Raw genomic sequence first — 14,264 nt, 5'->3', positions numbered from 1 at the left:
CCCAAATGGTTTTTAGGGTGAGCTGGATCTGTTCCCCCAGCGCTGATCCCTGTGATGCTGCCTTTTTCCAGCCGTACGGGACCTGCAGCTTCACATTGAATTTTAATCCCTTTCTGCCCTCTGTTCCCGAGCAGGAGCACAGTGCCTGACATCTAAAAAGAAATCAGCCCAGGGATTAGGGCTGAACCCACGGTAATTTATGGCCCCTGCCCACGGGTGTTTGGATCTTGCAACCTATTTTTAAGAGAGACCTGAAATCCCTCAGTCTTGCAGACAACTCTGCCTCTCCAGAATCCTTGTGCCTGTCACAGCCAGTGCCCTCCTGCAGCTTGCTGTGTAAACACTATTTCCTTCCATTTCCAGTCATTTATTTTTCAATAACAAACTAATCCAGGACTCTCCACCACTGGCAGCTCACAGACCCTTCCCAGGTTGCTGTTGCTCTCTAATGCAGCACAAAATTGTGACTACCGTGGCTCTAAATGCCAGTAACTCTCCCCAGGTGTAATCTTTCCGCAGAAAGCAGCAGCTCGTGGTTTCGTGTTCTCCAGAGCAGCCGGGAGCGCAGCGCTGCCAGCCGGGGACGCTGCCGCTGCACCGGCGGGACCGAGGCGGCTCTTTGCAGGGGTGTGAGCAGCAAAGTAGGAGCATTTTGGAAGGAAGCAGTTGTGGTCAACAGCAGGGTGACCATGAGCCAGCACTGGGCCCTTGTGGCCAGGAAGGCCAATGGGACCTGGGCGGGATTAGAAGGGGGGTGGTCAGTAGGTCAGAGAGGTTCTCCTGCCCCTCTGCTCTGCCCTGGTGAGACCACATCTGGAATATTGTGTCCAGCTCTGGGCCCCTCAGTTCCAGAAGGACAGGGAACTGCTGGAGAGAGTCCAGCGCAGCCACGAAGATGCTGAAGGGAGTGGAGCATCTCCTGTGTGAGGAAAGGCTGAGGAGCTGGGGCTCTGGAGCTGGAGAAGAGGAGACTGAGGGGTGACCTCATTCATGGGGATCAATATGGAAAGGGGGAGTGTCAGGAGGATGGAGCCAGGCTCTTCTGGGTGACAACCAATGACAGGACAAGGGGCAATGGGTACAAACTGGAACACAGGAGGTTCCACTTAAATATGAGAAGAAACTTGTTCCCAGTGAGGGTGCCAGAGCCTGGCCCAGGCTGCCCAGGGAGCTTGTGGAGTCTCCTTCTCTGCAGACATTCCAACCCGCCTGGACACCTTCCTGTGTAACCTCAGCTGGGTGTTCCTGCTCCGGCGGGGGGGTTGGACTGGATGAGCTTTCGAGGTCCCTTCCAGTGCCTGACATTCTGGGATTCTGTGATTTTGTCTTTATTTTTAGCAGCAAAAGGGTGGCTGGAAATAACCGCTCGCACGTGGTCTGGCCGCTTACGGCAACTTCAACAGCCCAGCGCTCGTACCGGTGTACGCTGCAAGTGCAGTGAGTGGTGGGGGCTCCGCAGGGCGCCCCGAATCCATGTCCCAGCCATCACCTGGAGAGCCTCGCGCCCACCCCTCCCCATCGCCCCTTCTTCTCCCTCGGGCAGGACCAGATGAGGGGGCCGGTGCATCCAGGGTGCTCCCAGCACGCTCCGGGCAGCGTTCGGAGCCGGGAGGCGGGAGATGCTCTCGGGTTTCATGATTAGACACAACCTGCACGGAGACCAGAGCTCAAGCAGCAGCCTTGGACCTACAGAAAGTCCTCCTGGACCCTATAGAGCTTTATGCAGAAGTGCAGGGCATCACCTAGAGAGGTCCATGTGCAGGATGTGTTCTCTGGGCACAGTCAGCCTGTCTTGTTGGTGGGATCCGAATGTTTTCTAAAGACACGCCTTGCTGCCACACAACAAGATTTACATGGAAAATAATGTGTCAAATCCAAGAAAATCGAACCATTTCTGAACAAAAATAAATAGAACCACCAAAGCTATTTAAAGAGTGGTTTTGGTGCATTTGCACATGGTGCTGCTGGGAGGACATCTCCTGCGAGCCACCGACCTCCCATCCTTTATCTCTGAACACGGTTTCTAAGCGCTGATTGCCTCAACTTCCTCGGTGCTGGCAAAGCAAACAGCCCAGGCCCCTGGACCACACACCGTCTGCAGCAAACTCTGGGCAGCGACAGCGTCTGCAAGCTCAGAAACCCACGCTGGGCTGCACGTAACACAGACCTGCCTAAGCCGCAGGGAAAACCTCATGATGCTGATATTAATAATCTTCTGCCAACCGACTTTACAGACAGACTCCATCTGCGGAGCAGTGTAATGACACAAATTCATGCCATGTAAACACTCCACAGGGAGATAAACACTACAATCCAGGTTTAATTTTTAGAAATGAAAATAAAAAGGCTGATGGGAATCGCAGGCATTCCTGCAAAGTCTGCAGGCTTTGCAGCATCTCCATCAAAGCAGAGGGAGGTCTGCTGACTTCCACAGCTGGGGATGTGACCTGGGGTATTTAAGCCTATCTTTCACCCAGGGGCACTAAATGCTCTATAATTCAAATTTTTAACCCAATAAAGTGAAGATTTAGGATAGGGTGCAACAGCCTTACCTCTAGTGGCAGGTTCCATGCGATGTAGACGTGGGATTTATAGTCATCCATCCACACCTCGGCCACCCGCAGGGCATTGCGCTTGGTGTAGAACCCGATGTTGTTGTTGTAGGGCTTCTTCTTGCGCTCAATGTGAGCCACCCGGGAGCAGGGCAGGACCTCCATGCTGCCGCCGCACAGCCACACCTGCAACGCAACCGCACGGCGCCGTCAGCACCAGGCAAATTAAAGAGAGAGGAGTGGTGGGGGTTGAGTTCTCTCACATCACATCATGCTTACCGCTCATCGTATCACTTTCTTGCGCTCTGTAACTACACAAGGCTACAAGCTTAGCTTAAACAGATTAGCAGCCGCCAGCAGAGAGAGCAGAAACTCAAGATATTATTTGGTATTATTATAATACCAACTGCCCTGCCTGGAACGGGACAAATCTCTCCCCGCACAGCAGGTCAGTCCCCCTTTCTCTGCGCTGCTCACATACAGACATGCAGCAGCATGGGGTGGGGATGGATGGATGGACTGTACATCGAGAGTGAGGACTTCCCAAAAAATCCCCAAATTTGAGGGACCTGGGGAGTTCAGCCTGGAGAACAGGAGCTGAGGGGAGACCTTCTGATCTCTGACCTGCCTGAAAGGAGCTTGGAGCCAGGGGGGTCGGGCTCTGCTCCCCAGGAACAAGCGCCAGGACCAGAGGAAACGGCCTCAAGTTGCGCCAGGGGAAGTTGAGGTTGGATCTGGGGAACAATTTCTTCCCCCAAGGGCTGTGGGGCATTGGAACAGGCTGCCCAGGGCAGTGCTGGAGTCACCATCCCTGGAGGGGTTGGACAGACGGAGATGAGGTTCTCAGGGACGTGGGGCAGTGCCAGGGGTGGGGTAACAGTTGGACTCCATGATCTTGAGGGTCTTTTCCAACCAAAATGATTCTATAATCATTTAAGTGGAAGATGGAAACCCATGGCCAGGTTTGGCCTCTGCTCAATGGAGATACACAAGGAGAGTTTAACCTGTGCCCGGAGCAAAACATGTGTCGATGATGACATGATCAGATCCATGTGCACGTGGTATTAACACATCGTAGGACTGGCTGCTGTGTTTACAGTGATGTTGCCACTAAATAAAAAGGATTAGCGACTGGAATAGTTGAAACAATTGCAAGATCTCCTCTTGCAGAAGGGATGCCAGTGAAACATACGGCAGGGACAGATTTCTCCCACTTGAAAACATTTGTTCATTATTTTTCTTTCACATGCTGTTTAAAATTCCCTTAAATCATAGTTTACAAGTTAATAAAACTTTTTTGAGATCTTGTCTTTATCATATGGAAAGGGAATTCACAGAAAGACTTGCCATACCTGGGTTCCTCCCTCCCCGTTTGTCTTCACCAAGACGTTATTTATCTTAAATTGAACACGTGCATCCAGGACACCAGGACTTCAGGCAATCGTTACACACACATATGCCAAACAGCCCTAATAATCCCAGTTTCGCCTGTTTTGCAGTCTGCTCTGCATTATCACCGTGCACAGTTGTTGTAACACCCATCGTTTCTGGGATCTCTTCCAGGCTCACCACCTTTTATCCCATCTGTGTTCCCGAAATTTAACCGACCCTGCTCAATCCCCTCTCCCGACACTCCAAGGAGCCTCCTGGCTGTATCAGGTGCCCCTTTTTAATCTCTAAAATGTGGTTTCAGCCCACCCAACGTGGGACACGAGCATGGGGGGTGCAGCTGGGATTACCCTTGGGGTGATGTTGCTACTCGTGCTGCTCTCAGTGGGATTGCTGCAAAATACAGGAGTGCACACCCTAAAATCAGAGCCCCATTTATTAGCTGGTGTATAAACTCACAGCAAAAAAAATCCCATTTTATCCTTGTTTTGCTGTTTGACCTTTCTGAATGCTTTTAAACATAATTTCATGCCCCCAGAGCTGATGTCTGAGATGAGGAACATGCTCGTTCCTCCTGTCCAGCCACAACCACTCTTGTCTCACAAGGTCTCCCCCAAGTTTTGCAACCGGCCACATGCTGGCGAAAGAAGTGAGAAGTAAGCAAGGCAGTTCTAAAGAAAAAAAAATCATTTTTAAAGTAGTATTCTCAAGGCAATAGATTGTCAGAAATTGTGTTTCTTGCCTGCTCAGTTCTTTAGTTTCTCAAATAGGAGCATCGAGCTTGGCCCTCGGGTGCTCCCAAAGCTGGTGGGTTCGACCACAACGCTGAATCAAATGGCCAGTCCTGGAAGATCCCCAGCACCACCTGTTTTCGTAGTTTTGGGGATTTGTTAGGTTTTGTCCTGATTACAGATCAGAATAATTATTTTTCAAATGTAAAAACCACGATGTAATTAAAATGTCATTTTTCAGCAAGCCTGCCTCTAGCAGTAAAGGTGCAATATTGTCTTTCCGTGATTTAGTTAAAAAAATCACATGGCTTAATGACGGACAGTTTTCCTAGATTTCTGGAATATTGTACAAACTATCTTGAAATGCACATACTGTAATAATATGACAGAGAAAAGCGTTGGGCATTGTGCAAAGGGCATGGGTTATACACATATCCACATGTCAATTCCAGAGAGAGGAACAAAAATATAATTTAAAAAAGGCGCTTATGCGAGGAGAGACCATATTTCTATCTCCTAAATAAAGCCTAAATTGTCATTATAAATTTTTTAAAAATCTGGTTTTACAAGGCATTTATAAACATTTCTTCTGCTGGTAACGGTGGGAGCAGTCCCCATCCCATGGGAAATGTCGCCAGCATCCCTGCCCGCAGCGTGCAGAGGAGGAAACCATGGCCTTGGAAGAAACTGCTCCTTCGCATGCGGCCTGGCGAGGACTTTCTGTTCCTTTGACATCCAAAAAACCACGTGAACGTGTCCGCATGGGCTGCAATCCTGAGACACGGTAGATTTCTCATGTTCATAGCAAATAAATCTCCGATCCTTTCAGATACTGCAACTAACAGGACAATCAGTCCAGGAATACAGACCCCGCTCCATCTCACCCGTGTCTAGCTGTCTCATCTAGCAGAATCACACGATGGATGGTCCCATCTCCTCCATGCTCTAAGGAACCTAGAAAACATCTCAGACCAGGTTTTTAGTCTGGTATTTGTGGACACAGGCTGTCCAGGAATTCTTTTACAGTGTCTGTGAAAAGGACAGGAAAAAAAGTTCATATATGATGCACTGTAACCTAACGTGGAGAAGTTTCTGAAGGGTTCTTCTCCTCACCTGAGAAAATTCACAGGACTTGGAGATTAGAAACATCTGAAAAACACCATGGTAGACATTTAACTTTGAAATATTCCTAAAAGTCTTTCTGTGCCAAATAATTCCTTATAATATGGTATCTTGAAGGGGCCTCAGCTGAGGTTAGACTGCCACTGCACTAGGAACAACCCCCACGAGTTGTGACAACCTCTGTCTTCATGTGATAGTATCTCAGTTAGATTCCTCGAGTTGGAAAAGGAGAGAACAAAGACAGACAGCACAGAAATAACTTGTCAAGCTGCTCAGTGGAAGAATCAAGACAGTAATTCACACTTTCTCTACCCCAGCCCAGCGACGTCCTCGCTGTGACCTCCAGACGTCTGTCTTAAGCATCTCCCCACAGGAATTGTAGAATAATTCAGGCTGGAAGGGACTTTTGGAGGGCTCAAATCTGGCCAAGCTTCTGAGTCGGAGAAGCTTTCCCAGGACCTGCCCCGTCCTGGACAGAGAACAGGGGCTCCACAACCTCTTGTGGACCCGGTGGATGCTCTTGTTGTGGGAGCTGAGCAGAGGGAAGGGATATTTTTCCTGTTCGCATTAATAAAAACAGTTTGAAATCAAAATAGTGCCAGAGACAGAGCTCGCTGTAAGGTGCACGTAGGAGGGAGGAGGCAGCCCTGGGATGCTCACAGCCTCTCTGCTCCCTAAGGTACTTCTTGGACTATGTACTATATACATCTGCGGGAGAAAAATAAGGAATTTGGGATATTTCAGGTTTTTTGTCAGCACAAACAAATGCCTAAACACCAAAGCAGTTGTGTGTCCATGTGGTTCATCTTTTACATAGAGCTCCCACCTGGACCCGTCAAGCGCAGCCCGTTGCGTGATTGATTTACAGCAATGTTGTGTGCGTAGCTTCACCTTCAGCGTTCAGGGCCAGACACCGTGGCAGCGTGGAGACCCACCTACATGTCCCTTCTGGGAAGGAGTTTCAAAAGGGCATCCTGATATAGCAGCTTGTGCTGCCCCTTGTGCAGCCAGGTGACAGCAGAGTCCCCTGGGGACAGCGCGGAGCTCCGGCTGCGTTTGGGTCCCGCTGCCACGAAATCACGCTGAAAAGGTGCAATTTAACGAGCACAACAGTCAGCCGGCGTTTGCTGCACAGAAAATCGTTACTTGTGATGCTCTGCAAAGCGGCGTCCATGCTGTGACCAGACCCCAAGTTAAACGGAAAGAAATTAAGGAGATATTTTGTGGCGGTGCTTTCAGGAACAGGGGAGCATCAAAACGTGGTCCTGGGGAACAGGGGACCAGGCGGAACAAGCTCTGCAAGCAGCAGAGGGAGGATTTCAAACCCACTTGATCTCTACCCTGGCCCTGGGGATTGAAGGAACAGTTTGTAATGAGGACTTAATGTGAGGCAAGCTGCTTTCTGGGCAGCCGTGAAGGACACTTTCCTACGGCAGCGGTGGCATCCACGAGCAGGGCTGATTCCCTGTTGGCCGTAGGCAGAGGTGGATGTGTGTGGGGAAGGGTTACTGCTGCTCTTCTGGATGTTCATGTCGTCTCAGATCTCCTAATGGAGCTGTGACCAAAGATGCCCTTGTTCGTGTGGGCTGGGTCAACCTAAACAGTGCTACAGTCAATAGGTTCTGCCTTCGCTGGCTATGGTTTAGGGAGGGCTCATGCAAGCAGCTTTAGCAGCAGATCTGGAGTATTTTCTTAAGGTACACTTTGATTCTTTATTATTATTATTATTTATTTTTTAATTATTATTTATTATTATTATTAATATAATTTATTATTATTATTATTATTATAAATAATCCAAACATGTAAGTTCCCTGTAGATATGGAAAAGCGTGAACTGACCAAGATACTTTTGCCTTTTTCATGCCACCAACACAAGGCTCTTTGTAATGTGGAGGACGTAACACGCAGGTGCGCAGATGTGTCCCCATCAAAACCATGTGAATCCTTCCTGCATTTGACATAAAGCTGTTGCTGTTGCTGGTTAGAGAGAGAGGCTGAAATCTCAGCTCTGGAAAAGACAATGGGAGTTGGTGCTGTGGATCTTAGGGAGGGCAGCACTTAATATCCCTTAATATCAAGATTAGACTGTACAGGAGCAGTGTTAATACTATTATTCAGAACAATAGGAATGAAGCTCTGTTTTTAAACAGTGCTGTGTACAACAGGAGGAAAAAACCCACATTTTTGCTTCCACCCCTTCCAGATCTGTCCCCGCTCACTCAATTCTCTTGGCTATTGCCTTTGTGCACTAGTTGAAGGGTTGAATTTCTGGCTGCTGTGAGCAAGTTCAAGTCCTCTGAAGTCAGTGGCCATGCACCCAAAGTACGACTACACCAAGGAAATTCTGTGATCTTTATTAAACCAACATCTAACGGTGAGTACGAGCCCTGGCTGCTTGCTCTGGAAACTGCTGAAGATGAAAGAGAGTCCAGATGGACGGAGGTCTTGGAGTGTTTCATGGACGGATCAAGCAGCTGTGCCACAGTTATCGCCCGAAACGCTGGCCCCAAAGACAGCCTCCAAGTTTGCAATCACAGCTCAGTGGGTGTTCTGTCCCGATGGGAAATATTTCACGAGTTGGCCAGACTTGAAGGAGTGATGTTCAACAGATGATGGTGCCTACCACGTCGAGATGAGCAGGTTATTAATCTCAGAGCGCCTTTGCACAATGCTTTACCCACACAGGTACTGGAATTTTAACACATTTTTTTAGTGGAGGTTGAAGGCTGTCTGTGACAATCAGCTATCAAGTGGTGTTGCTGATGATAGCTTCAGAGCCACAGCAATTGCTCAGGCTTTAAACTTTCATACTTGCTTTGAGTTACAAAGTATTCATTATTTCGCAGTACGAGACAGCTTCACTGAAGAGAGGATTTTAACGCTGCCAGAGAAAATAAGCAGATGGCAGAGTGAATGGCAAAAATATGACAGCACGGCCCTGGTCTCTGGCCATCTGGTTTGGACCTCAGTTTAACATTTCAAGCTTGCACAGACCAAGTCTATCTGCAGCAGCCTCGGTGCTGGGAGGGGAACGCGTCGGGCAGGAGAACGCAGCAGCCGACAAACGAGGATCTGTCCTTGCTGAAACGGGCAGATACTTTCTCCCCTCTAAAACAAGGGCCAGACGACAGCTCAGTTCCAGATCTCGCTCGCCCTGCCCGACCTGCCCGGAGGTCATTACCGAGGTGATAGTCGGGGTTTGTGGCAGTGCTCTTGCTTTTGGCAGGACTAGCAAAACAAGTTTTGCGCTGGCTCCCTCCAACTCTTCTGGACATCAGTTCTGAGCAACAAAATTCAGGGTCTGGTGAAGGGCTGGAGCACAAGTGTGATGGGAGCGGCTGAGGGAGCTGGGGGTTCAGCCTGGAGAACAGGAGCTGAGGGGAGACCTTCTGATCTCTGACCTGCCTGAAAGGAGCTCGGAGCCAGGGGGGTCGGGCTCTGCTCCCCAGGAACAAGCGCCAGGACCAGAGGAAACGGCCTCAAGTTGCGCCAGGGGAGGTTGAGGTTGGATCTGGGGAACAATTTCTTCCCCCAAGGGCTGTGGGGCATTGGAACAGGCTGCCCAGGGCAGTGCTGGAGTCACCATCCCTGGAGGGGTTGGACAGACGGACATGAGGTTCTCAGGACATGGGGCAGTGCCAGGGGTGGGTTATGGTTGGACTCCATGATCTTGAGGGTCTCTTCCAACCAAAATGATTCTCTGATTCTATGAATATATAAATCTATACCTGTGGTTCAGACACATCCAGCAGTGGTTGGCAGAGCAAGCTCTGTGCACCCAGGAAGGGCAGGACCCTTTGATGCTCCCCTTAAGAAGAACAAGATCTAAAACTCAGGTACAGAGCCTTAGATACACCTGACAGTTTGTTTCAACACTGTTGTTGATCATCTTTTCTAAGCATAATGAATGAGAAAGACCGTGGCAAAAACACGGGAGAGCTGAGGAAACATTGTCAGTCTGGCTTTGAGCACTGACAAGGCGTAAAATACCTTGTGTGTGTACGTGTCTGTTCGTAGTCACAGGCACTCACACCACATAACACACACGCAGACGCTGCATACGTTTCCTCTCTCTGTATTTGCATGCTCTAGTTTTAACTTCATTAGCTGCTCTTTTTTGATGAGTTCCTTGAGCAGCTTTCGGCAGAGAGGACGGGCTGAGTCACATTCCACTGTATCCATCGATGAACACGGACGGAGGAGCTCGGCTCCGTCCCAGCGCCTTCCCCATCGGCAGCTGATGAGATGATATCTATAATTACAGATCACAAAAGCTGCAGTTGTGATGTGCTGCAGTTAAGAGGATGGAAAGAGCTCGGTGGAGCTGGTGCTGTCAGCCCAGGAGCTGCTCTATCACGCGCCTGCCTCTCTCTGCATAAATAATTCTCTTTCAGAGCTGCCTCTTTTGGTTAAAACGATACACGGCACCTTCCCCCCTCCTCCTGCCACTCCCACGTGGAATCCTGTTAGTCCGAAGAACCGTCTACAGATAATTTTCTCCAAAGGCTTTTTTTGCATGAAAAATAGATCAAAATTCTGTTGAACTATTTATGCTATTTTATTTTTACAGCTTTGACAGAAATTATAATAGGAAAATGAGATCAAGATGCTTTTGGTACATTACTGGCAATAAAATTTTTTCAAAAAGAGCAACCTCCAAGTAGTTCAGGGTCAAATCCTGCAGGTAATTTCTGTACTACAAGCATATAAAGCCCAGCATGTTCTTCATCTCCTGAAAGGTCTTATAGGTATTGTTGATGCTGTTTTGAAGGCACTTGTCTTTTATGAGTTGGTAATAATCTTTGCATTATACTATTACAACATAATCAAGTACTTGTCATGCTGCCAAGACTGAACAGATAACATCAGAGCACTGAGGAATTTTAGTACTAAACTTATTAGGAGAGACCCAGATTTACACCGCGATAGTTGCAAACCACTCCAGAACGTACCCGGCGCTTTGTGCTCCGCTGAACGTGGGTTTTGGCTATATGGGAGCTGGGGATACAGGTTTTTGCTCCAGCTCCAGCCAAGGCTGGGAGTTCAGATATGGGAGCATCTCTCCAGTTTCACCAAGCATTTGCAAGATGTGGATTTAAAAATATCTTGTTCCATTTTTTCTTTTTTTTTTTTTTTTTAAGAACTTTTGGAGGTGCTAAAATGACAGAGCTACAGTCGCTCTGGTTGCTATAGTTTGATTTTGCAGCAATTAAAATATTGGTCCTGATGCACCGAGAAGTGAAATGCTTCTTTTCAGCAGTTTTTCCAAGCCAAGAGGATGCGGACACTTGTCATTACAGCTAATCCTCCTCCTGCTGTGCTTTGTGATCGGAGTCTTTTAAATGTAGCTTCCCACCAAGCCCATCCTTACGTATCTTATCTGGCGATAAAGTCAAATCAATACCTGTTGTAGCCGGGAATGAAGCACTATTTAGAGCAGGTTGTGTTGCATTTGTTGGAGAAGCACGGCATAAATTTTTCATTACAAAAACCTCCAGTTTGAGCAAACGCAGTTGTGGTGTGTGCATATCCTTCTCCTTGAACGGAGGCAGCACAGAGAAATCACTGCTTTGCACTGACGTGAAGCTTTATTCTAACGTCTCCAATATGTCACATGTTAAACTATTTATGTTCCTTGCCAAGTTAAGAGGGTGAAAACAGTGGCCATTACCTGGTATTGCTGTAGGTTAGGACGTGAGGAGCGAATGGCGCACCTGAGTTCCACTCATTTGGCATTTTTAAGTGGCCATTATAAAAGGAATGAATTCAGTAGTGTCAGCAGGAAAGGTAAGACATTTGGACAACCTGGACATTCCTATTATTGGTCTGGCACAAGATAGGCAGGAACCCGTCCAAAGTGGCATCAGCGATGAGGATAAAATGTGAGTAAAGGAATGCCCAAAACGAAAAAGAATTTGTTGTTTTAAATGTAGTATTGCCCTCTCCTCCCACTTCCATTCTCTGCTTGAATAGACAGGGTCTGCAATGGTCAGGATAGGACATGGTCCATTGAAAAATCATGTTTGAAGGACATGGCTCATGAATACTGTGCCTGAGCTGGCCGCTCGGCCCTCGTCCTCTTGGAAAGGTTTTCCGTGGTCTCGTGACAAAGAAAAGATTTTCATTTTAGCAAGGAAATTCCTTTTCCTGTTTCAGCTGCAGGATGTTGAGTCTTTCTCTTCCTCATAGAGGTTTCTAAGACAATTTATGAGTTGTGCAGGATGGAGTTGTGTTCAGATTTCCAGCAAGACGGTCTCTGGTGGGTCCATCCCGTGGTGTCGCCTTCTTCTGAGACGGATGTGCCAGGGTTTTGTCCCTCCTTGTGGCAGTTCTTGGTCAGGCTGGTGGTCTTGGCTGTAGGTACAACACTGCACCTTTGCTGGAGCTATAGCGAAACGGCCTCAGCGGTGGTATATTCACTGCTTTTGTATAAATCCTCGCACCACCAGTCCTCCCTTGATGCGATCTGTGAAAATCCACATATCCTAATTAAAAAGCCATCCTCTTCAAGGAGTGCTTGTGTCCACCCGCAGAGATGGTGAATGCTCTGTTCCACTGTGGTGGAAGTGAAAAGTTCCCAGAGAGAGCTGATTTTCCTTCCTTTTTTTCTTTTCCCCTCTGTATGTGGTTTCTTAACTCACCCTCATGTAATTCTGCTTAACATCTCTATTGAAGTTCTCGCCGTGATTGTTACGTGAGACAGTGGCGCTCACAATAGCTTGAAAGGAGCACTGCAATGGTGATATAGGATGTAACATCTATATAAGTATATGTAAAAATGGAAAATATTATCTAGCTTGCTGCGTGTGATTTATGCAACTTCTGATTGTCTTCCATTAACAGCCATCAGTTCACGACGAGGCGGTGTTTATTTACCAGAATTTGGATTTAGTAGCCTTGCTGTGGTACGTGTCTCTCCTTGCTATGTCACACAAGTCTTGCGCCAGGGCGATAAAGGTCCTACTGCTAAATTGCACCTGTACATACCAAACCACAAGGCTTTCTAGAGGCAGTAAGGCCAACACTTCACCTTTTCTGTGTGCTGAGGATGCTTAAATCACAGGCAGGTTCTGCGTTACCTCTCTGACCTCGGGGACAAGGAGGTGGCAGCGAGTGCTTGGCCCTGGGGACGTCCCCCCGCGGTGACGGGGGACGGAGCACGGCCAAAACGAGAACAGAAAGGATAGAAACGGCTTCAGATCTGGAGCTGGAAATGTATCTGTACGTGTTGTTTCTTCTGAAAAATGATTAATTTGGAGAGATACCGTCTCTCAGAACTATACGAGGGAGCATGTGGAGAAATGATTATTTCTTTGCCTTTATTGCTGTTTCTTGATTTTATTATTTAGGTCTTTGTTCTGATACATTCCTTATTATTTTAGCTGCCCTGGGTAATTGTGTTTTTCCCTTTAACTAGGAAGTTACTTTTAAAAGAAAGGAGGGGGGTGAAGATAAGGCAAAGCTGTTAAATGGGAAATCTATTGCTAATTAAGGCACAGTTTTGCTAATCACCTTAGAAATGAAGTTATCAGCTGAAAAAGCCTGGAATTTGTGTAATGAAAGTTAGGAGCAGCTTGGGTTTGGTTTTTTTTTTCCCCTCTTCCTTCTGTCACAATACATTCAGAGATTAAAAGTTTACCTCGCAGACTTATCTTGACACCGTTAGACATGATGTCTCTTTGCATTAACTGCAGGCGGGCTCGAGCTGTTCCAGGATATATTTCGGTCTGAATAGTTAAAATTTGGCAAAGTTACGAGCACGTAAAGTCAGGATCCTTTAATGGGAGCTGTCGGTGTTCATCGTGGATGTCATGCCGTGCTCCACCTAGAACGCCGCGTCCAGGACCCAAGGTAGTCACTGTCCCTTCTTATTTTTTGTGGTTGCTATTATTATTAATGATAGCCAAGGGATAAGGAGGAAGCACAGCATTATATAAGGCAGCAATAGTATGGCTTTTCAGCTAGATATGCTGATGGATGAGAGGAGAAGGTGCTGTGCTGGGCCACGGGCTGGAAGGGGGTGAGGGACCAGCCCCAGTTTTGCCTCCCATCATGCAGGAGTCCTCTTTTTTTTCTGATGTTGACTTTCTTTGTGCAAAAACCAGATGGTGAGCCTGAATTCCCTTGCGTGGCTTGCAGCTGCATGAAGAGAAGCGAGACGTATGAGTTATCCTGTCATCCCAGGGGGTGCAGCCCCTGCATCAGTGTTTTTTGCTGAAAATATTCTCCTTCAGTTTTATGTTCCCTGCCCGTGGGCACCACGGCGTAGCAAGGGCTGGTTGCAGAAGGCCGGGGAGGGGAACGAGGTTTTTTTAATATGTAATATATGCATCAAACCTTTGTTTTCTGTGCCTTCACCTGTGCACATCCTCTGCTGCTCAGTGGGTGCTGGCTGGGTCACAACGCTGCATATGGGCACCCCAGGGATGGAGCCTTGGGTGTCCCTGTTCCACGGGGTGCGCGGATG

The 14,264-nt window shown here is 47.8% G+C and overlaps 1 protein-coding gene across 2 annotated transcripts in view; it reads right to left on the bottom strand.

Moving 5' to 3' along the window:
* Positions 1 to 14,264, bottom strand: part of GALNT17 (polypeptide N-acetylgalactosaminyltransferase 17) — a 209,956-nt gene that overhangs the window by 16,503 nt on the left and 179,189 nt on the right. For both annotated transcript variants that reach the window (XR_010607134.1, XM_065647033.1), the window contains exon 7: positions 2,553 to 2,738. Coding sequence is in view for 1 of the 2 variants with exons in the window: in XM_065647033.1 (XP_065503105.1) it covers positions 2,553 to 2,738 (186 nt within the window). In the remaining variant the exon portion in view is untranslated. The remainder of the gene's footprint in view (positions 1 to 2,552; positions 2,739 to 14,264) is intronic.

The sequence above is a fragment of the Caloenas nicobarica genome, chromosome 17 (genome assembly GCF_036013445.1).
Source record: "Caloenas nicobarica isolate bCalNic1 chromosome 17, bCalNic1.hap1, whole genome shotgun sequence".
Classification (NCBI taxonomy): Eukaryota; Metazoa; Chordata; class Aves; order Columbiformes; family Columbidae; genus Caloenas; species Caloenas nicobarica.
This window is presented reverse-complemented; position numbering and strand designations above follow the sequence as displayed.